The sequence below is a fragment of the Thunnus thynnus genome, chromosome 11, assembly GCF_963924715.1.
Source record: "Thunnus thynnus chromosome 11, fThuThy2.1, whole genome shotgun sequence".
NCBI classification, from domain to species: Eukaryota; Metazoa; Chordata; class Actinopteri; order Scombriformes; family Scombridae; genus Thunnus; species Thunnus thynnus.
In genome coordinates, this window is record NC_089527.1 from 21,311,941 (window position 1) to 21,336,446 (window position 24,506).

Sequence of the window (24,506 nt, forward strand, 5' to 3'; positions counted from 1 at the left end):
CCAAAGTTATTACAATTCATCCTGAGGGAGACATGATGTGTTTGCCAAATTTAATGGAAATCCATCCAAAAGTTGTTGAGATAAAAGCCAAAAATGTCAACTTGCTGATGGTACTAGGGGGGAAAGTCAAAGCTTCACTAAAGTTAGGATTCATCCTGATGTCTGTTCAAAATTTCATGGTGAACCAATAACTTGATAATAATGAGATATTTCAGTCTGGACTAATGGTGGACCAATAGACTGACATTTCCATCCAGCAAGGGTAGCATGGTTAAAAAGTGCAATAGTCATTATATTAGCTGAGCTTTGAAATTCCACAATTCTGGTGCATTTGTAAGACAATTTGAATGACAAAACATAGAAATTACCAATTAAAAGGATTCTAAAGTACAATTTTAGATAAATGTTTAATTTTTAGGTCAAATTCTACTTAAATATGTCTTAACTGACATACAAACATTTTATAGCACCTCCACTGATTTATATGTTATCTTTTTTATATATATTATTATAATATTATCTCATATAACCTTTCCTCTTGCATGCTTCAACACGCTATGAATGATGGGTAGTTGTAATCATGACAGGGTGTGCATGAAGCTGTGATGCAGCTATTGGCTGATTCATATCTTCAGGGAGGGTATTGTGGGTAGAGATATTTGTCGTTATTTTACACTTAGGAGTCGCTGCAGTATGTGCTTAAGATTCACACTTACACTTAAAGTTACTTTTAGCTCCATTATACAAAGCTTCCACAAAAGTTCCACTTTTTACTAAGAAATTCTGTGACTCACGAGTGAAAGTTAAGAAGCATTCTTATACATACCAAACCAGAACTTTGCAACGGCACCAACTGATCAGCCCTTAATTTACTGTGTTTCCTTTGTGTTAGTATGACCACAGTGGGGCAGTGTTTATCTTATTATGCTGTTAATAACACATGGCACCACCACACACTTCAATCTGAAGAGCACCTTTTTCAGTTTCATTTACAATAGATGTAGAGCATTTTTTTTTTGTACACCATGACACTGGCACATAAAACTGAACACAAACTGAGGTAACAAATATAAATATCTACGCAGATACGGATGTTTCCATACATACTTCACTGCCTCTCACAATACTGTGTGCAATATTAAAATATTAAAACCCCCCATCTTTAAGTCAACATTCATTCTGAAAACACAATACACACTTACTGTAACCAAAACAGATAACAAATGATTGATTACTGTAACCAGCAAGAAACTTAATGTGGCCCCTTTGATGGTTTCTTTGATTTATAGATAGTGTGCACAGAACTTATGCTAGTTGACATATCAGTAGGGCATGACATACATTCAGCTGGGTTTCAGTTTGGAGTCTTCATTATTAAATGACAGAGGTGGTCCAAGAGTGTCCATGTGCAGTAGATGTATGTATTAGAAGTCATTACACAGGGTTTTTACTGAACACCTCCATTATGAGAGGAGAGATATCGTCAGGCTGGATGTCCTGGATCTGCAGAACCTGTTTGCTGTACTCCTCGGTCATCGTCCTCATCTCTGTGAGACAGGCCATCACTTTGGGATAGAGCAAGCTGGAGGCACAAACAAAGAAGGTTCAAGCCGATTGGCGGTGAAAGGTCTCAGACTGAATGGATTGAGTGGCACTTGGTATTTCACTCACTGTTTTCCTGAGCCTGTTCTCTTGCAGTCGATCCAGGTTTTTAGTGTGAGCGCCAGGTTTTCATGTACCTCATCAATCATGCTGTGTTGCTGCACACCTGGGCGATCTGATAGGTCAAATAAAAACAAATCTCTACTAATCCAAAGCAACTTGAAAATACATGCTTACATATTTGATATACATGCAAATGCATCCTGTTTCTCAAGTGTAAGTATTTACAGGGTTCACAATGTCGTACTGATGAAAATCTTATGCTACCTGGAGAAAAGAGGGACATGGCTTGCATGAGAACATATTCTTCCTCCTGCAGGCCCAGTTTGCGCAGTGTATGGTGAAATTTCAAAAGAGGCTCCAGCAGTAGCGGCTGGAAACCTGCTACAAGACACACAAGAGCAGAAGTCAAGGACGGGGCAGAGATGAGAGGACTAGGAAAACAATAATAAACAGTGACACAAGTGTATGCAAGGAAATTAACTTATTACATTTACTCAAGTGCTGTACTTGGGTACGATTTTAACATACTTGTACTTTACTTTATACTAAAAGCCTTCCAGCACTTCAGGGAGTTAGGGAGTTATAGTAAAACATCTTCAGGAAATGAGGAAATGTTTCATTTACGCAAAGTGGAATCCACTGCAATTAATCTGTGAGTGAGAACAGCATTTCTGGCTTGACTGTGTGGTCGTGAAGAAAATAATGCTGTGGAAATGTAAATTATGCTAAATTTACCATGACATCCATTACAGGTAATTTTGTTTTCTTTTTTCTGGTTTTTCTTTGAGACTTTTAAGATATTTAATCCTTTAAAGATTTTATAAATATTAACAGTAAATAAGGACTTGGCAACATGGACAAAAAGATGATCAGGATCATTATTACAACATATTGATAATTCCTTAATATCAATATTTAAAAAGGTATTAAAAATCACATGCTAAAACATTAGACTAATGCATTAGATAATTCATTATTATCTAATAATGTGAGTTTAGAGTTTATTAGAGACACAATGTTTTGGTCATGAGTATTTCATTTTTCAAAGAAGAAAAAAACATATCTACATATTATATATATTTACTTTTTTTAAGCTCTCATGCTGTGACATCCAATCATGACATCTCAGTCTTTGTCACAGAAAGATAAGATTTTATGGATAAGAAATGGTAAGTTGTAAGCTGTGTAGCTGAGTGCCATTTCCTCTGCCAGTGTTTGATGTATATGGCGGAACACCTCGTGCTCGTCATCTTTACACCATCTATTTACCAAAAAAAAAAAAAAAGTGAGACACTATCTTTACATCATCACCTGTTTTTTTTTTTTTTTAGTTTGTAGTTTGTTTGTCGTCAGTTTAACCAATGATTAGATTAATTTGACCACTGAGATAATTGGCAATAGTGCATGAAGAATAAGCATTGTTGCTATGGTTACATGCGGTTTCATATGCCTTGCACACTGAGCTAGACCTGAGGCAAAAGTGTTGATGGAAACCATTTTAACAGTGACTCAATATGAAACTTTCACAAGGCCAATCACAAAAATAATCTCTGTTGTGTTAACCCAGTATCACCTAATTCTACTGTAAACTGTCTGCCAGCTGAATGCAATGAGCACAGAGCTAGAAGACAATGATCGGATGTCAGCTGCATTTTGTTCAATCTTTAGAAAAGGAGCAGACAAACACCTGTTTGACAACATTCTGCAAGTGTTCCTCTGAGAGTCATGTTACACATATGAGCAGGTGAGATAAGAGGTGCACACACACGTTATTAAAGACGAGAGTGCTCACGAGTAAAAAGTACAGTATCTACTATTTAATCGTGCTGAGAGCATTATACCTACATTCATAGACTGTGTTAGTACTTTGCAGCTTCATATATACAGCAGGTACAAGGCTAATAGAAACTAACATGAGTGAAATGATAAACTTAATTAACACCTCCTCATTGACTCCTCAGTCAGGTCAAGACATTTTTTTGGCAACGATCAAGCTAGAATTAAAATATCAGCTCAAATTGGCAGGTGTTGCTTTTTTTCTCTGGGATCAGAGGTGCGTGACATGTCTGAGTCTGCTTTGGTTTTGTATATTTTCACACAATGTCCAACCATAACCTAGATTCCCCGCATACAGTACATACTTCTTGGCTGCAGACTCTTTAATCAGCATCAGATCATACCTGTACCATCCATACAACACTAGTATTTTACAACCTGTGCTAGCTTAAATTTTTCCAATCCAAGCTACAACCATTATTGAATGTAGCTTGTATTAATTAACTAATTTGACGTGATTATAATTATGCACCATATGATTCCACCTCTTTCCTTAAATCTGCATTAATATTTTATATCAACATTAGATCAAATGACTATGTGTAATGTAAAAGTTGCTGCTCGTAGTGATGAACCCACAGATAAATTCAGCTGATTCTGCAATCACCCACAGCTCTTGGGAGGATTTTAGTGTCTTTCGGCTTATTGTTTTGGTTTCACAGCCAACAGCTTTACTTTTTTGGTTCAACCTCAATGCTCATCAAAATGCACATCACCAAATGGCACACACACAAAGTCAGCAACTGGCTGGTGAACTTAGTGGAGCATTTAGCAGCCAAAGAGGCAGATATTTCCTTTTAAACAGGGCTAGAAGGAGAGTTAATATTGGACTTAAATTCATCAGGTGACCAGAAATATGTCTCCAAATGAATGCTAATGTCACCTCATAACAACTGTTTGCTACCATGTTCACCATAGCAACTTTATAAGGTGATGATATGTCAACAATCTGTTTACACCTTATTGTACACAATTAATTAATTCAGGTATCAATATGAAGTAAGTTCTTACATTCACGTAAGCACAAAATGTTAAATCTTCCCTCAGAGATTAGTAGATTAAAAAATAGCACAGAACCTTATGTAGTGCAAGTTTGTATCCGTGCAAATTTGAATTTATGGTGTGTATGTACTCATCTGTTCATTTCACAGTGTACAGTAGATGCAGCCAAGCTTCCCCTCAAAATATATAAAAGAATGCTTTGTCGGTTTGTTGTGTAAGTGGTCTCACCTCGTACAGCGTCGTCTATGCAGTATGTCATATGGCCACATTCCCAGATGCTTGTTTCTACATTAAACACCATGTTAAAACGAATCTGCATGATTTCAAACGTGGCTCCCTTTAACAGAGCGATTTGGTCTGCCATGGTTAAAGACCTGAAAGAGACATGACACACACTTTAAAGTTAATACATGCTGCCCAACAGACATGAGTCATAAAAAACCTATTTGAAAGATACACTGAGGCACAAATTTACCTGAAGATCTGAAGGCTTTTGGAGAAACTGATGATGTCCTGGATCATGTAAGAGGCGAGGTCAGTCAAATGTGGAAGAGCAGTAAAAACGCTGCTTTTTCTGACCTCTTCCGCCTCTTGGTTCTCGTGGTTTTCAAAGAAACCAAAGAGACTGGAGGAGGAGGAAGAGAAGGAGAGGGAGCCAGCATACGAGGATATTCTGGGGTCTGTGGCAGATTCATTAAATGTAGTGCAAGTGTTTGTAGGGCAGTTGGTCAGCGGGTTAGAGGTCTCGCTTGTAGACTGGTTGTATTTACACACCGGAATTATATTTCTATCCATAGGCTGAAAAAAAAAAAAAAAAATCAGTCAGACACAAGACAATGGCAATGACAGTCCCTCAAACATTCTTGCATTTGTTTACACACCCTGAAGCCACTGAAGCGGGAAAATGTTGAGTCAAATGTGCTGTGGTGGCTACAGAGCAGCTCCTGAATGGTTTCTTCCTGTTGGGACGAAAGCTGTAATTGTGCACCATGCATTTTTTTCTTCTTGATTCGGATCCTCCTCTCCAATACCTCCTTCTCAGACATGACCACTAAAAGGACACAAAAAAATACCTACTGCATGTACTGTATGTCACCAGAGAAATATGGAAATGGACCCTGCCAAATTATGTTTTACTCATATCTTCTCATATATTAAATCACTCCTGCAGTGCTGTTTACATTACATGTTGAAACACATGTCGTAATATAAAATAAATAAGTGTTTCTTTCTTAGGCAATCCTTAAAAAAAACTGAAGTACATGCTCAGTTTTAGAACTGCACTTTTTAATTTACCTAACGCACAAGATCAGGAAGATTGTCGTCTTTAACACAATTGTAAATGTCTTATGTAACAAATTTTCGTGTAGTTACTGAAGTAGCATCTAATAGTTGAATGAACAAAATATACGTTATAAAATCACAAACAATGATTTGTCTTTAAAAGATGAGGGATCATTTGTTGTGTCTGGATGTTACTTACTTTCTTTGCGCATGCCAATGGCCTGGCATTTTCGGAAGCGGCAGGCTTGACATGAGCGGCGGTTGTTTTTGGTTATAATGCATTTATTCAGGAAAGGACAGTGGGGCTGCGTCGGCCTCTTTATGGCACGTCTGAATTTATTTAAAAATACACTTAGTAACAGCTTACAAACATCAATCTGAAGTTAGAAATCACATGCATGAAAAGACACATTAAATTAGAGCATTACTTTGAACCATAAATGTATCAGACAGGAAATAATTCATCAAAGTAATACATGTAAAACTGAGAATATGGAATGAAACAAACCAGATGATGACACCATACTGGGATCAATTTTCAAATTTCAAATACTGTGTGTAATGTGGTGATAGGTAGCTTCAGTGTATCCCAGTGAGTCAAAGAGAAATCTGGTGGCAAAAATTGAATGATAAAACATACTTTGGCCAGTGCATGTATGGCCCAAAGTGTCTGAAGCTTACAGTTCAAATTACAGTGACATTTTGCACATAACATACAGTATAGCTCAGTTCAAATTTGGTACAAGTTTGTTTGTTTGTTGTCAAATCCCCAGCATCTTTCAGGGTATTACTTTTTTTATTTTTAATTTAATGCCAATAGATAATAATACGTACATAATGTATAATAATTACTTTAGAATGACAACAATTATAGAATAATCTTTAAAGCTGCAATAATCAATTACTGAAACAAATAATGTACTTTATTGTCCCTATGGGGAAAAAAATGTCCTGGGTTTCATTGTGATATAGATCCCTAATTACAAAAAGCTATATAAATGAATAATGTGACAGCGTTGCTCTTAGTGACAAACCCAACTCTGTTCTCAGTTCTGCAGAGCTTTTTAGCCTCTTTTAATTCATTATTTTACAGCCAGCAAAGTATTAGTTTAGTCTCACTGCTCTCATCAACCTTATTTCCAGCAGCAGGCAGCTGTTTTCAGTAAAAAAAAAAAAAGCTCTGATAAACTCATTGTACACTACTACCTGCCCAGTACCAGACAGGGGTTGGTGGAGGTCCTCCAACAACTCCTCAGAAAAATGTTTGGCTCTTTTAGCTCTGTTTTATCCTGCGCTGGAGGACAAAACTCCACAATCGATCATGCTGTTCTTCCGAAAAGGCTTTGAACCATTGGATTTGACTCTACAGCTTGCAGATGGTTTCATAATGACCTTCCTAACAGATCTCAGGTTTATGGTGCTAGGCAGCTCAAAAACTGAGCTTTATCCAAAAAAACACAGCTTTCTTTTAACAATATCCAAAACAACATCTCTAGATACCACTTATCACTCTATAAACCACACCACAGCACTCTTATCAGAATGAGGGCTAGCCATCTCTCTATGTAAGAAGAGAGAATCACTTGCTTCTGTTTACTTATAAAGATCGTCTAAAGAGATTTGCTATTCAGAAGACCTTCAGCTACGGGTTCCAATGGTCAATACTGACACTGGAAGGTCTGATTTCAGATATATTACTAATCTTCATGGAATAATTCACAACAGATGCTGAAGCTCAATGCTTTGGTATGTATACATAGTTTCAGAGACTTTATTAAGGGATTCAACTCAGCTGTACATGCCCTTGCAACGATGCTGTTGACTAAGACTATAAACTATAAACTATATTATCACTAATTATTATTATTAACACCAAACTCTATGGCTCTAGTGAGATTTTTGGCTTCTTTTAGCTGATTTTTTTGAACTATGGTTTGATGCAGACCAAACCCGAGCTAAAACAAGTAGAAGTAGGAGAAGTATGAAACTGTTTGCAGACACGTTCACCATAACAACTTTTACATCCAGGCTGTGTCTGCAGCTTGTTTTGATATTTTTCTCCATCCTAGTGGCCAAAAATTGATTAATTCAGCTTTGACTCAGTAAGTTAGGAAGTTTGTTTCCCACATTGTGGGAAATTATCGTTGGCTAAAAAGACTCAACATATTTCAGTAGATGAGCATTTCTTCAAATGAGACTTTTATTTGTGTACTTTTGATCTTATTCACATTGTTAATGTAGAGTCTATTCTGGGTCTTACAGATTTCTCAAATACTTTGCCACAGCTTCTTGAATGAGAACTATTAATCACAAATGACTATAGGAAACTCTCACATTTACACCTAACTGTCCCACATATCTTGTGGCTTTCACACAGAATTTAAATGTGAAAGTACAAGTCCACTTCCACTGAGCTAATGATGCAATGAGTCAGACCTGGCAATAGAAATCTGCTGCTTTCCGTATTATTCCCTGACATGGACTTAATCATTCAAACAAATTTCAAGTTTCATATTTCCAGTAATCTAGTGTTGTCACAATGCCGACAGATTTGATATGCAGTGATGCAATCATCAAAAGGTCAAATGCATTTTCTTAACTTTTAATAATCTCTGGTTCTTTTCACTCAGTTAGTTCCTTACTTTTCACACAACTATCAAAGACATAATTGGCAGAACTCCGAGTACAGATTTCATCGGAAATTCTTCTGCTCACACCTTTCTCAAGATTTATCACAGTGAATCTGTTACAGCTGTGTTGGAATATGCAAAAGTTACAAAACGTTGATTCCATAATCAATGATATCTTCATAATTGATGAAGATGCATATAATGGGACATTGGGTGCTTGTCAAAAAAATGGAAGCAGAGAGATAGGAGGTGTGGGAAAGTGGGAAATTCTCTGACGGTGCAATAGTTACACAACTTTTATAGTGTCATATCCAGAAATCTCATGTCCGGTCACACTGACTAAGCTCATGGACATGACGTCTGATGATATCAACGGTCATGACAAGGTTGGATTTCTCACGAAAAGCTTTTTATCCAAAAAGTGTGACCAGGGAGAATATCACAATAGGTGTGCTGTGAATGAAAATCTATGTCCTGCTATAAATGGCAAGTGACATACAAATATATTCATTAATTTTAATTTAAATGTCTTCGACAGTAAAGGAATGCAGGAACCTGGACTGCAGGATTTGATGGAGAAAATATATTCTTCCTTTTTATTTTCCTTGAGCAAGGCCACTTTTATTACATTTTCTTTTTATACACCATGATGTGATTTTATCTGTGGTATGAAAAACTTTGAGAAAAATGGGCCTTTTGATTCTCAATTCGCAACACATAAGCAATCATTTCTCAAATATGTTTATATTATAAGAAGGAAACTGAGTTATGGTCAAGAATACGTAACAGTTACACAACAGTTGGACAATGCAGGGAACACGTATACTGTATGTGGTGGTTTGGTAAGATGTGGTCACATGGTAAGTTACAACACTTGTGAGGCCACTGCAGCAGATAAGTGTCAAAACTGTTCATTACTTTGTGGAATTGACACCTTAGCATACAAATGCTATAGCATCTTTCATTTAATGTATTTTACATTACTGTTACTCAGCAAGCGGTCAACGGTTTGTTGAATCAGAAAAAGGCGAGTAAGAATTATAAGGTCAAAGTTATTGAATAGCAGACATACTGGAATAGTTCATACAGTCAGTGAGAAACGTGTGATGATATGATTGAGTGTTTGGAGAAAGTGAAGGTCTCTTGCAGTACAAATTGCTATGCGGCATAGTATACTGTATATTTAAAGTGATGATAATGCACTCTGCTTTTTTGTGTTCCCGAAAATCTGCTTAAGACTGAAAAAACTGTAAATCTGCCTTGAAGATGAGTGTTTCAGTTCCTTGTTTTCAAGTCTAAGAGGCTAGTGTGTAATTAAGTAAAGTAAGAAGCATTTTGTCAACTTCCTTCTATATCACACATGTTCACAGTGGTTATGGCCATTTATGTCACAACAACCAGAAAAAAGAAAGTGAGAAACTGCAGCGTGTGTGTGTGAGAGGGAGGATGAGTGAAATGCCCCCACCTGAAGAAGCCCTTGCAGCCTTCGCACGTCAAGGCGTTAAAGTGGTAACCTTTGGCCAGATCTCCACACACACCGCAGGCTCTGGGCTCCTCATCCTCCGTTACCTTTTCTTCCTCTTCCTCTTCGTCGTCCTCTTCATTTTGTCTCATGAACGCCTCTCGGACAGTATTCATTCTCACCTGAGGGATTATTCGATAATTCTAGCATCACTTACACTCGTATGGATTTCACACAAGCACAAACAAGAGTGTGAGATCAAACCTACCAGTCTTGTAAAAAAAAAAAAATCACAATCAATTTACACAAGACATATGATCTGCAGTACTGATGCTTTTGCATTCAAATGCAATAAAACAACAATACTGCAGCTGAATCAGTTTCATCTATTAGCCTGCATTTTTGAATAAAAAAGCAGTGATGCCTAACTATGTATGAAAAAAAGGCTGAGTGGAGTAATTTAAGTCTATTAAAAGTCTTTAATTCTAGTACTGAGTATTGAATAACATCAGGTGCTCTGAAGTGTCAGGAAATTGCAACACTGCAGGACAGTGAATGCTACATAGTTTTCAAAAGACTACAGGAACAGTTATTCTTTCCAACAACACTGAATTATGAAGCTGCTTGATGCTGTTGCATTGTTTTTAGTGGTTTGCATTATCCACACATTAACACTGTTCAAACTGAATATTACTTCAATTGCATTTTGATTTAGTGATATAGGTATTGAAATATGACAAATAAATAGATCAAACAATTAGTTATTAGTCTATATTGTCTCAAACAAACAGTCTTGTTAAGTAAAACTGAACTGAGATTTTTTTTTCTAAAAAAACAAACGTGTATTTCCAATGTCAATAAATACATGAATCAGGTCTTTATCATTAATCGTGTACACCGCACGCCACTGTTGACATGTTTTTACATGACAGTGTATTTCATGTAATGTTAGGTGTTGTGTGTGTGTGTGTGTGTGTGTGTGTGTGTGTGTCTTTAAACTGTGCAGCGTGACAGTGTTTGCACCCTGGTGAAAACATGTTCACCCCTCTGTCGCATGGATGTATATGCTCTGCCGTCATGCCTTGACATGCAGGCAGCAACACTTTTGTAACAGCCTTTTTTAAATAATTAAAAACATTTCTGACTGACTGTCAATTTACCTGAGAACACGTGTCCTACTGTTCCTTCCTCTCCGCCTGCTGGTGAAAGGTCAGGTTTTATTCAAACTCTGATCCAGATCATTCAACTCACTGATTTGGGGGGATTCCAGATTTCCAAACAGCTGTCTGTAGTCTGTAGATTTCGTTTAATCCTACTGGATTTTTCCCCCACTGGATTTTTTGAACATTCAACAGGTGAGGACGAATTTAGCACTTGCTCTTCCTGCTGAACGTGTCGTTTACTGTTGTTACAGGTACTCCCCGGCTGCAGCCCGCGGGAAGGCGGGGTTAGACGTCCAGCACCGCCCACGTCGATTAGAGTATGTCACTTTAGCACCTGTTGTGACGTCAATACTTCAAACGTGACGTAGGGTAAACTGAGGTCACAATGAGGTGAATTGTCCCTGAAAAAAAAGACATTCTGGAAGTTTTAAACTCACTTCTGTCTGCATGTGCGACAACTGCAAACTGTAAACTGTAGTTTCTGCATTTTTGTGGCCAGATTGCATTTTGATTGACAATTAAGCACTTAAACTCAGATTTAAGGTGAGAACAGAGAAACTTTTCACTTTCAGCAGATGAAAGTGAAAACAGCCTTCTAGTGTCAAACTCTGCACATACATCATTCTGCACGGTGAAGCTCCAAGTGAAAAAACAAGAAAAACATTTTTTTTTTTTTTTTTTACTAGAGGGGGACTTTCAATCAGGCAGGATAATAAATGACAATAACACCAGGTTTCTCATTGTCTGGGTGCAGGTGTGTCTTGAATTCTGCCACTCAATCTCAGCCCTCATTTCTATACTGACTGAGTAACCTAAACAGTTGAGAGATCACAGTTTTGTGTCTGGCTGCCTGAACTCTGCTGGTTACCACTAGCTTCTCCATCTGATCACTGGTATTGGGAAAACAAGAGCAAAAATGAAATGTATGATTTATATGGCATTACAAAAATCAGACTTTACTTTTATTTCGGTGTGCTGATCATTATGACATCATTTACCATCACATTTCTTGTTTTACTGATATGGTACAATGGTCAGAAAGCTGGACTAGATGTTTACATGCCACATTATCCTAGTTTCTATATGTCAGAGTACTCTAGCCAGCAGCAAATGCACATTTCTCCTAACAGGGATAAGGGCTTAGTCTGATGTCTGAAACAATGATATGGTGTTTAAATACAATTAACATTCAATTTTCATTCCGTCTCTCAATAAAAAGCCTCCCTGAAACATCCTCAGATATTCATAAAGTCAGATCTGTCAAATCAAGATGCAGAAGTGCTTCACAGTGAACAGGAAACATGCAGTGTATTCTTAATAAAACATAATGATCAGAAGGCTATAATTCACCCCAAAACTCACAGTGATGGTGAAACTTATACTTTAATAATACGAGTGAACAACAAATTCAGACATCAGAATTGCACCTCAGTACAGTTTGAAATATTTCTAGCCCTCTCTTTTCTAAGTTTGAGAAGTTTGGTGCTACTCTGCTTCCTTTCCCTGCTCTTGCTCCACTTGGCCGATCGTCTCCTCCAGGATTTTGTTGGAGGCTCTTTCAGAGGGACAGGTCGACTGAGAGGCCCCCGGTGTACTAGGAAGGTTCCTAGGTGGCTCTGCTGTCCCCTGAATGATACTATGAGCTGCCCGCAAGTGTCTGTGCTGCCTCTGGTGCACTGGGAGAAAGAGAAATCACAACTTTAACATTCAACTATCTTTTTTTTGTTTTTATTTAGAAAGGGACATTTTTTGCCTTTTCATATGTTTTTTATTGTTGTTGCAAATACGGTCTTCTTATAACACTTGAAATTAGTAAACAGTAAAGATAGTGCAGTTGTATTTTATAAGATAATCATGTGTGAATACAGTGGAAGCAGAAAAAATCTCCCAAACCTCTTTGCCTGACACTGATCTTCTCAACTTCTGGGATGAGGAAACTGTACACTAACTCTGACACAATCTCCTCCGACTGAAGATTGTTCCGACTACACACACACACACACATACGCATACAAATGAATTTTGTTTATTGACCATTGGTTTGAATTTCTGAATACAAAGCATAAGTAGCCATGCTGAGGTGTGAGGTGTCCATTACCTTTCCTCCATGGCGTAAGCGATGTCGTTGACCTCCTTCGCCATCCTGCGGATCTCCTCTCTGGCCTGCTGGTCAGCTGTCCTCTCCAAGGTCCCCAGGATGATGTCCTCCAAATACAAGTCCACAGTTTCCTGGTGTACCTGCACCACCTGTGACACAGTGTTAAGCACACACACATACATCCTGGGCATTAAAACAAGTACACCACATGCAGACACAAATATTATTCTTATAACAATCTCCTTCGTACACTTTTCGTTAAAATGTGGCACATGGACGTACTTGTTTGAAGATATCATCTTCTTCTCTGCGTCTGCGCTCCTCCACCTGTCTCCTTCCACTCTCCTCAGCCTCACGGAGGCGACGGCCTCTCTCAGCCAGTAGCGTAAAGGCGTGGATCCTGCGCTCTTCCTGGAGACGAATCAGCTCCTTGGACAAGGTGTCGAACAGGTGCTCAAGCTCTCCATCTACCTTTCTGGCCTGAGAGGCCTCCTCTTGAGAGGTCTGGGAGGGGAGAGATAATGGATAATGACACTGTTTGGAGTTGGAGTAAAATTTTGTATGTGAATGTGTGTCTGTGCGTGTTTCACCTTCTGTCTATGTTTGTCTCTCTGTTTTTTCAGGGTCATTACAAGATTTTTGTTAGTTTTCTGTAGCTCCTGCTCCTCCCTCTGCAGGGCGTGAATGGTCCTCAGTTCCTGGATGAGCTCCAGATGGTTCTCCTTGTCGTTAAACACCTGTATTACAACACAAACAGAAAAAGAATAGAGATCTCCAAACAACTTTAAACACAACATTTCTATAAGCACTCCAGGCATAAAAAAGTCACAGACATACAGGTAAAGACATTTACATTTAGTCATTTGACAGATGCTTTTATCCAAAGCGACTTACAAGTGAGGCAAGATAATCAAGCATTAGGTGACTGTGACTCCATAACAGTTGTGGTAAACACTCTAAAATGGTAAATGTACTGCACTTATATAGCACTTTTCTACCTTACTGGACAATGTGCTTTACAATTTTAGCCTCTCATTCACAGACACAGTCACACACTGACAGCGGTGGAGCTGCCGCTTAAGTAGCTGACCTGGTACAAATGCAAATTTCTTTTTCTTTTTTAAATAAACACACACATGCAAACATGAACAGACCTCGTATTGAAAACTTCTTCCTCTCAGTAGTTTCTGCAAATGGATGGATGCAAGCTCGATCTCCTCATCCCCCTAATGAAGGACATGTAAATTAATTAACAAATAGCACCCCTGATAACATTTAGGATGAACAAGGTTTGTGTCATTTAGTCAGAGACATTAGCTGACCTCCGGTGGCTCCTCCACTTTGGGAGTAGCAGGACGAGGAACAGGCTTCTCCTTCTTGACAAGGAAACGCGAGGACTTCTCTGTCAGTTGCACATTCTCCTTTCTCAGGGCCTATGGAGCCAAAAGTTGTAATCCATGTGTATCTAGAATTTCAGCGGCATGCTTTATGAACATATTCTTTCTGCTTTACCCTGTATTTCTTCATCAGTTCTATCTCTCTTCTCTCAGCGGGCTTCTCTACATCCTTGATGGTGTTGACTTTGGGTTTGTTGCTTTTCACCCATGGCTTGCGGACTGAGGCAGAGAGTCCTGCCTCTAGCTCTAGCAAGCCTGTGATTAACAAAAAAGTCAAAGGTTACCAAAAAAAAAAAATTTAATTAAACAATCAAATTTTATTAGTATGGCACCTTTCATACAGGTCAGTGCAATTCAAAGTGCTTTACAGATGACAGGCTGATAATGAGACAGTACAAATGCACACAAGGAAAATAAAAAACATGTTGTAACATGAATACAATAAAATAAATGGTTAAATAAACTAAATAATGGCCATAAAACATTCTAATCAAAAGCCAGGCTAAAGATGTGGGTTTGAAGTTCACATTATAAGTAGATATCAACACTGCTCTCAGATCCTAAGACTGTTCAATCAGCTGGGAGCATAAAAACTTAAAGCTGACGGAGACATTGTTGTCTCTGAGGTGCTATTATGGAAATCACCCACTTAATCTGTGTAAGAGCATGTAGATTCAGACCTTCGTATGTGTCCAAGTAGTGGCTTTTTAACTCATTATTGAGTGTGTTCCTGTTGCTGAAAGTATCCGTGCGGGTCTGAGGAGCATATTTCTGAGAAGAGTAGTATGTATAGTCTTTGACAACGCCAAGTCGCTCTATCTTCCCCATCTCATTTCTCCTTTTAGCTTCCAGTTTTCTCAGTGCTACAGAAAAACAATGGAATAGAAAATAAAAATGGGAAGGAGTGAAACAAAGCTTTCAATAACACATTTATTACAGACCATTATGTTAGAGCAGAGGCAGCGGTTGTCTTACACCTCACGTAGTCATTGTGGATCTTGTGTAGCTTGGTCTCCTTGTCTTTTTGGAGCTTAGAATATATCTGGTTCAGTCTCTTGTTTGTGACTTCTTTCTGGGCCTCGTCTCTCTGCCTCAGCAGGTCTGTCAGCACAGCAAGACGAGTCTCTTGCAACCTGTCCACCACCCACAGCAATGAGAGCACAGGCCATAGCAGAAGAGCAGGTTATGCATTAATAAGCCAAGAACTGGGTATGCCCTACATATCCTCCTTGGTTATACTATACGTATATTAGACCCAAGTAGTACAGTTGCGGCATTTTGATTAGAGAAACTGCCTTTACAGTGGAGGAACTTTGTTCAAACCCATGTGTCAGTATGTACTTACTCTGCTTAAAGCTCCCAAAGCATATTTTCTGGCCAGTTGGGGGCAGCAGAACCAAGCTATAAACACAACACTGACATATTCTTTTGAGTTGATATGGTGAACATGTTAGCCTGTTGCCTATTTACACATCTACCAATGTAAGTCCAATATTCACTCTCCTTTTAGCTCTGTTTTGTTCTCCACCAGCGTGTGAGGAAAATATCTAAATGCTCCACTATGTTCACCAGCTAGTCGTTATCTATGTCTGTCTTTTGGTGGTGGGCGGGTGGCATACAGCTAGTTCATCAGAGCTTTTTTTTTAAAGCATAAATGACAGTGATAAGAGTGGTGTGAGTGAACAGTAAAGTTGCAGCCGGAAAACCAAAACAATGAGCTGAGCTGGTTCACTACAAGTGACACCTTTCACATTAAACAGTTTCATCCAATGTAAATATGAAAATACTGATTAAAGCTGCTTTAAAGCCAGCATGTGTAGAATTTTAACCTTTCCTTTGGTGTCCACAGTGGCAGTATTAAAAAACACACTGTGGCAGACACATAAGTAGCTATTAAGTTAAATAATAGCAATTAAGGTGCAGCACTACTCACTTCTGGATTTCTCCTTCTCTGAAAGCCCACTCTTTGGCCTCCATCTCCTCCATCATACGCCTCCTTTTGTCCAACTGACTCAGGTCATCCAGCGGAGGAAGGGTGGCCTCCCAAACCTGTTTGGCACGTGCCCGCTCTATCATTTCCACTTCTGCTAGGCCTGCAGGCAGACCCCGACCTGAGGGGAATGAGGACAGGCACTGCTAAGCTAATTATAAGAGTAAATGAACTGGTAGAGTATTCAGCTGATAGGACTGGTAGTAAAACTGGAGATTTGTGGTTTTAATAAGGTAATCATACATTATAATCTATAACTAGTGAAAATCTCAACAGTGGATTTTGTACCCCAAGTCAAAGCTGCCAGTGTCAGGAGCTCTGAGGGAGTCGTCCCAGGCTGTACCACATACTCAGGGCTGTACGGGTCTGTTTGTGTTTCACTCTCCCTGTAGTCTGTCTGGACCCCCACAGTGAAGTGGGTGGGCAGTTGCTCAGCATTCTTTCCACCAGTGGATTCAAAGTCTTCCCTGATGAGAAAAAAACAATAGGATGTGCAAAAAGGCACAATAACAGTGGAAAATAATGCAAAAAATAAAATAACACGAGGAACCTGTTGAACTTACTTGGGAAAAGCAAAAATCACATTCGGGGGAATCTGCTGTGCAAATGGAATTAGGGGGCTAAAAGAAACAGAATGGAACATCACGTCAGCGACTATGTCAATATTTGATGTAGGAACCTGGGCAGCATAGTAGTTATCTTTTGTAAACTCTCATCATATCACACAGAGGTGCAGTAACTGCTCCACAGTGAAATTAGCATGTCTGTATTACATCACAGATTCAGAGTGCAGGCTAGGACATCAAACCGTTTAAAGTATTTCCAGCGGTCAGCTCCGGTCACATGACACTCCTCCCTTTTCAGCCACGGCTGAGTATTTGGAATAACCCTGTCAAGAAGATAATAAAGACTCACAGCCGCAAACTGATATGCCGAGGAACATAGTTTATGTTTATAGTGAGCAATAGTGTTAACCTTGAATTAATACAACACAGTAACTGCTGTTGTTCATTAAACGTGTGTCTGTTCTGTTCGTGTTACCCAGCCAGCTGCTGCAGTGCCTCTTTGCGCTGTTCTATGTGGCCTCGCCAGCAACGATCAATAGAGGCCGGGACTGGGTCTACAAGGTCCAGCTGAAGAGTATACCGTGGGTGGTGGGGCAGGTTGCTGAACATGGACCCAAACACTGGCACTTTTCTCTGAGTAAGGCAGAGAGAAACAGTGTCAGCGAGTGCACTTTACATTGAGTCAGTTTCTTTGTTTTCATGTATAAACATTAGCAAGTAACAAAGAATATTGGTTATGGGTCATGTGGCCGTGGAATTATTTCCTGTGAAATAGATTTAATTAACAGGGTACAAAATTACTTGCACCTGCTATGGATTTATCTAACAAAAGGTATTTGCCAGCTTAATAATGGGTCAACTCTATTTCAGAAATAAAATGGCTGGTAAATAGTTTTTAGATTCTTAAAGATCCCCTCCAGACATGTTTTAAGATTTACTGTATATAAAATACACTACTTTGAATGATAATTTGTGTCTGATAAAGTTCAATTATCTTTCTTAAATCCTTGAAATGAATTAAATTTAGATAAATATGCAAATAGTTTTGATTTATAAAGTTTTTCTGCTGGACACAAGATGTCTCCTACTTCACTGTAAAGTCCATTCTCAGTGTTTGTGTACTGGAGGCTTCAAGTTTCCACATCACATTTGTGTAAATTGAGTATTGGACCAGGATTGGCTTCCAAACTATTTGTGAGGTCACAAATCATGCTCTAGGCCTTAAAATCAGATTTTCAGTGAGCAGAGAAACTTTCCACTTTCAGCAGATGAAAGTAAAAACAGCCTTCTAGTGTCAAACTCTGCACATACATCATTCTGCACGGTGAAGCTCAAACATCCAGCTAAAGGAACAAGAAAAGTGTAGGGGGACTTTAAACACATGAAAACAATGGGGTTTTTTTTTTTTACTTTTATATTTTACTTTATTGTTACAGTTTTAACAAAGAGATATAGACAGCTGTGTAACTAACATAACCATGTTTCCTATTTAATACAGTTTAACCCAACATAATATCTAGTGTTTAAGAGTTAACTTACACAGTTGCTGGTAAAAGTTTACTTCGACTTAACGTTATGTAACTTTTGATTTCCGTTACAGCAGTTAGGGCTTAACCTTAGGTGATGATGACAGATCTTAAAACGTTAGCAACACAACCAATATTTAGGTGAAGCGTAAATAAAGTAATAAGCTTACTACTCGGTCCTTAGACGCATAGGCCTTGAGACTAGACTTGGCATGGTCTACCTCCGATGACAGTGTGTGAATTGGATCTGTGGCAAAACAGTTTCATTAATGTCAACCAATTGAGCTTGCCAGTTTTAAAATGTTAACAGTTAGCTCTGGACAGCTAACGTTAACTTAGCGTTTGTTTACTCACCATACAAGTAGTCATAAACTCGCTGCCGTCTGGCAACTTTATTAGCATCATTTTTCTTAGGAATTGTGCGAGTGACAGATACACTCATTTTCTTGATTAAACTAAACAAAGTGTTTTTCCGACTAATTTCTCTCGCAGACAGCAATATCGATGACGTGTGTGGTATGTATATACGTAACCATGGAGACTGTTTGGAAGGGGGAGGACTTATTGCGCGCGTCTACTTCCTTCTTTTTCTCATCATATTCTGGCAGCTGGAGCACCTTAGTCTTGAAGGAACATCCATCTCCATAAGTGATGTTCAACTGCTTTACAAAATATGTGGTTCTTTCATAAAAGTCAAAGAGATAAGCCTAAAAATGCAAGGAAAGAAGTTCACTACGATTCCCAAGGAGCATTTCGGTAAGAACCGTCCAATCACCACACACCGCTACCTCATGTTTAGATACTTGCACTGGTAGCAGCGAGCAGAGATGACAAATTAGTGAAAATTTGTGAAAACTGTATTCATCCAGCTGTTTAAATCTGGTCACTTTGAGCTTCTGAGTGTCTTTAATACACCCATAGTCACAGTCATAAACAGTCATATTAATCTTATCAACTATAGTGCACTTCGGTAACTTAACGTTAATTTATACCCAACTGCAACGAGGAAACGTCCACAGTAATGGTGGCAGAGGCTCATGGGAATCGTAGTATCTAAAGCCTTTCTCCGTACCAAACTAATGGAAAACCAATATATAAAGAGAATTTGTCAAAAACGAAGACGAGATAATTAAACCTAAATGGTCACAACATAAAATATCGTAACATTACAGACGTATAATAACAAATAATATTGTTGTATTACATAGGAGAAGGGAAGCCAGGGGGGGCTTGGCTCCTCTTAATAAGACATGAGCTCCTCTGAAAACATGATTTGAGAAATTTTGGGGGGTTTTCCAAAATATTGACAACATGCTATTTTAGCCATGCATTTTTATTTTTATGTGTCTTCATCATCATGGATCATGCATAAAATGGGGCTATTACTAATGTATGATTCACGCATGAGGGTGATTCATCACTAATTCGCTCTCCTAAACATACCAGCATGCATGCTATTCTTGGCATCACCATTGAAACATGTTGGCGCAATGTCACAAACTTAACTCACTCTAACTCAAAGACTGGAAAAAAAACAAATTTTCTCAGTCCCACTTAGTATACGCATTACTCTGCACTCATTCCTGTTTTGTAGTCAGCATACAGATATGTCAAAAGGAAACCGATGAAGCTTACTTGCAAATTTACCCAAAATCCCCCCCCCCCCCCAATCAAAAAGAAGTGAGCTCCCCTGAGCCATGGCATAGTTCGCACGCTGTATATATATATATATATATATATATAGATATATATATAGATATATATATATATATATATATATATATATATATATATGTATTGCATAGCATGTATTGCATATATGTATTGCATAGCCACCAAACAGCTCTGACCCTGTCGATTCATGGACTCCAAAAGACCTCTGAAGGTGTCCTCTGGCATCTGGCACCAAGATGTTAGCAGCAGATCCTTTAAGTCACTTCACACAGATGCTAGATCGGATTGAGATCTGGGGAATTTGGGAGGCCAAGGCAACACCTTGAACTCTTTGTCATGTTCCTGAAACCATCACTGATCATTTTTTGCAGGGAATACAGTTGCCGTGAAGGGATGTACTTGGTCTGCAACAATGTTTAGGTAGGTGGTACATGTCAAAGTAACATTCACATGAATGCCAGCACCCAAGGTTTCCCAGCAGAACATTGCTCAGAGCATCAGGTAAATCCCCAGGTAAACGATGCACACGCACTGTCCACATGATTTAAAAGAAAATGTGATTCATCAGACCAGGTCACCTTCTTCCATTGCTCCATGGTTCAGTTCTCACGCTCATGAGCCCATTGTAGATGCTTTAGGCAGCGGACAGTGGTCGGCATGGGCACTCTGACTGATCTGCAGCTATGTAGCCCCATACACAGCAAGCTGCGATGCACTGTGTGTTCTGACACCCGTCTATCAAAGCCCTTCTGAGGGATCAGAGCAGATAGGCTAGCCTTCACTTCCCATGTGCATCAAATGAGCCTTGGGCACCCATGACCCTGTCGCATGCTCTGAGTCAAGGTGTGTATATGTGTATATATATATATATATGTGTGTGTGTGTGTGTGTGTGTGTGTGTGTGTGTGTATATATATATATATATATATGTATATATATATATATATATATATATATATATATATATATATATGTATGTATGTATGTATATGTACTACATTAGCACTTTATTAGGAAAATATTCAATTTAATGAAATCCAATACAACAGCTCTAATATAAATTCTACTTTTATGCAGCTTACTGTACCTGTGCTGGGGTGTATTATGTTGTTCCTAAAAGTGTTCCTAATATTTTGTCCACCCCATTAACATACATGACAGAGCCAAAATACTAGGAACGCATTCCAGTACACCACCACCATCCACTACAACCTCTAAATAAACTTAAAGTAGAATTATCACCTTTCTGACAATGTCGGCAAAAACTGAAAATGTAAACAAACAAGCTTTGTAAAAGTAGAATTTATGGCAGAGCTGTTGTATTGGATTGTATTCGATTGCACAGGTAATCCTAATAAAGTATATATGGACAGTATATAAATGAAGTATATACATATGTATATCTGTGTAGCCACAATGTTCATCTTACAGTAGGAAAACATCTTTTTAGTACCCCAAATTCATCAACTACATACAAATTCTGAAGTATGTAGGCTGAAAAGATTTTGGAGTTTAATGAAGTGGCAGAGCACTCTATTTCTTCTCTTTATATTCTACTTATACTATACAACATTTATTTAATTTATTCCCACAAATCTTCACTTTTTACCTGAGGAAAGCTTAAAATTATTACTCCACAGATACAAACATTTTTTGCCTATCATTTACTTTTACATGGCATACTCTATACCCTTCAGAACATATTTTAGGGTTGTCAAAAAGGTTGATTTTGACATCAACAGGAAGTCAGTGTTATCAAAGGGAAACAGTGCAAAGACAGACACACACACACTCACAAATGTGTCATAGCAAATATTTTCTTTCTCTTCCCTAAACTCTGCTTTATCAACTTTTTTTAAAACATTTTTTGCGTATGAGGAACACAACTGACCAAAGTAGCATTACTTCACAGCTGGAAGTTTTTGCAATGTTGTGGAAAACCTAGTTCCTTTATGCCAAGTGTGCCAACTCACAGTCAGCTGAACTTCTGCTGCCTATATGTTAAATAAACACTGTCTAATATTAGATCTCAGAAAAAAGAGAAGAGATTATAAGTGGATCTCTTTGCTTTCACAGCAACAGCTTGGACAATAGTGACAATGCCTTGTCACTTATTGCCTAGATTACTGCAGATAATACTTCCCTCTATTAATGTGTGTCTGCATTGTTTTCACAGTTTTTCTTTCTGTGGCATACATAGGCAGAGTGAGAGTGCAACACTGTGAAGGAAAAGCTGAGTTTTTCTCATTCATCCGCCCAATCTTATCTTATATGGAACAGTTAATATCAAGATGTCTCATTGCACGATGTACTCGCAAACCACAAACTCCAAATAGAGCTTGCAGATCATAACCACATACACAAGATAGCTTACCAAGTGTGTTCTTGTCAGTTAATCTCTGATCTGCAAATTGAGTCAGTAATAACGCCTGCCCCCACATGAACACATCAGCAACAGCTCATGTAAGCAACTCTGCATCTTTAACCCCTAGACAGTGAGATGTTCTTTCACCAGCAGATATAGACCACAAAAAAAACAACACTTGTGTCAAAATACTCTTACTCAGCATGAAAGACTTCTCCGAAATCTATAATGCCTAAACAATTATTGACTGGCTTATCAGTTAAAACCTTCTTAAAAGCAATGTGGTCTCTTTTAGAGATGCCTTGATTCAACTTTACAGTGATATTAGATTTGAATTGTACTGTCATACTGAGAGTGTTTTTAAAAAAAATCTTTTTGTACACCCACATGTCTACAGTGAGGGTAGACTAAATATTAGAGACACAATTGAATAACAGCACAGCGCGACATTACAACACAATTGAACAGCACCACAATCCACACTCTTCAAAATGTCTATAAAGTTAAATCAACACCTCAGTAAACTGTTTGAACAAAAAGTGGACATTATAAGTTTCAAGAAAAAAGGTTTTGTTAGACTGTATTAAGATAGTGGTGTATATAGTATTGCCAGATGGGACTGACTTTTCATTTGTATTTAGGATAGGTTTTTACATTGAAGTGTCCTTCTGCAGTGCATGGACCAACAACGTATTTTGTCATTTAATTTGGAGGTTAAGTGAACACAGCTTGCTTCCTCATCACATACATGTGGCATGCACGATGTGATGAGTGTATCGGTATCTAGTCCAGGTCATCTCGAACCCCGTCACACGGGCCCGGACGCGTGTCTGGTTGGCTTGTCACTGGTTGTGGTGACTGGTCTAGAAGTGGACCTGGATTCTGGTGTTGACAATGGGGACATTGATTACTGAACACCATTCCTCCCCCTTTTTTATTTTTGTTTTATGCTGTTTTTCTTGTTTTTGTTGTCTGTCTCTATATTCTGCCTAATTTTTCCACAGAAAAAATGCTTTCCAATCCACCCTCGCTTTCTTTTTCCCTTTTTTACAGTCATATTCTTCAAGTTTTTGTAATTTCTCAATTCGACTCAAACCGAAACTGCTGTTTTCATGGAACCCAGAGTGTTTAATAAACAACTGTAACCGCCAACAAGTCTCTGGACCATGTTTATCACTCATTTTTGCATTTCCTGATAACTTAGGAACTTCTTTACTTTAATCTTTAACCAATTTACTGTGCAAGACCCAAGTGACCTCAACCTTTGATTTCAGTTCGGGTTCTTAATCACTCAACAGGTCATAACCCCTAATGGAAAGTCTTTACCTCTCACACGTCTTGTGTGGTCTTCACTACTGTATCCTCATTTAATTTCAGATGCTGTGTCATTCAAAATGTTATCTATAATCCTCGCAGGCAATCTCTTCTCGCCCTGGGAGTCATTTATGAGCCTTCCTCGGGGGAGGTAGACTTTCTAGATCTTGGATGACTTGTAGTCCCCTGATCAGCTGCATGCAGATTTAACGTGTTTGGAAATAGATAAAGAAAGGAATGAGATTGGTATCCCAGATGAGCCCCCAAGTTGTCATGGTAATTCACCTCTTTCACCTGACTTCAGTGAGGAAGATAACAATTTCTCAATACAGTATTATCACACTTTCTTCTTTTTTTTTAAAATTGTGACATAACATATACAACATATAGCATTTACAGACATACATGCATGTACACTCATGTATCTGGGGGTCATGTAATATGGCCAAATGCTCTCCCTGGCGGCAAATCTAGATACACCTATACACACCCACATACATCCACACAGAAATGTAATACATGATAATACACACA

General features: G+C 38.4%; 2 protein-coding genes across 2 annotated transcripts; both read right to left on the reverse strand.

Annotated features, from left to right (window-relative positions):
• Nucleotides 1-957: 957 nt before the first annotated feature.
• On the reverse strand, nucleotides 958-11,342 carry nr1i2 (nuclear receptor subfamily 1, group I, member 2). Its single transcript, XM_067603753.1, is given in 10 exon segments — nucleotides 958-1,439; nucleotides 1,441-1,582; nucleotides 1,672-1,777; nucleotides 1,930-2,046; nucleotides 4,732-4,877; nucleotides 4,979-5,301; nucleotides 5,385-5,554; nucleotides 5,987-6,117; nucleotides 9,883-10,061; nucleotides 11,131-11,342. Coding segments are annotated over 9 exon segments (1,323 nt in total). The 5' UTR covers nucleotides 10,056-10,061; nucleotides 11,131-11,342; the 3' UTR covers nucleotides 958-1,424.
• Nucleotides 11,343-12,406: 1,064 nt separating this feature from the next.
• cfap91 (cilia and flagella associated protein 91) lies at nucleotides 12,407-19,403 on the reverse strand. The gene is made up of 17 exons (XM_067603752.1): nucleotides 18,974-19,403; nucleotides 18,790-18,866; nucleotides 17,569-17,726; nucleotides 17,336-17,416; nucleotides 17,091-17,147; nucleotides 16,816-16,994; nucleotides 16,471-16,648; nucleotides 15,513-15,670; nucleotides 15,218-15,400; nucleotides 14,653-14,792; nucleotides 14,463-14,573; nucleotides 14,295-14,366; nucleotides 13,731-13,877; nucleotides 13,423-13,644; nucleotides 13,141-13,289; nucleotides 12,936-13,027; nucleotides 12,407-12,718 (listed from the first exon to the last, which is right to left on the reverse strand). The coding sequence occupies exons 1-17, from the start codon at nucleotides 19,059-19,061 to the stop codon at nucleotides 12,528-12,530; spliced, it is 2,283 nt and encodes a 760-aa protein (XP_067459853.1). The 5' UTR covers nucleotides 19,062-19,403; the 3' UTR covers nucleotides 12,407-12,527.
• Between the last annotated feature and the right edge of the window lie 5,103 nt (nucleotides 19,404-24,506).

What these genes read in the sequence shown, in the direction of transcription:
- cfap91 (XM_067603752.1), bottom strand. Translation starts at nt 19,061, where the DNA reads ATGAGTGTATCTGTCACTCGCACAATTCCTAAGAAAAATGATGCTAAT. An exon ending in AGTTTATGACTACTTGTATG is followed by an intron (nt 18,867 to 18,973) that starts GTGAGTAAACAA and finishes GTTTTGCCACAG; the next exon opens with ATCCAATTCACACACTGTCA. An exon ending in AACTGATGAAGAAATACAGG is followed by an intron (nt 14,574 to 14,652) that starts GTAAAGCAGAAA and finishes TTGGCTCCATAG; the next exon opens with GCCCTGAGAAAGGAGAATGT.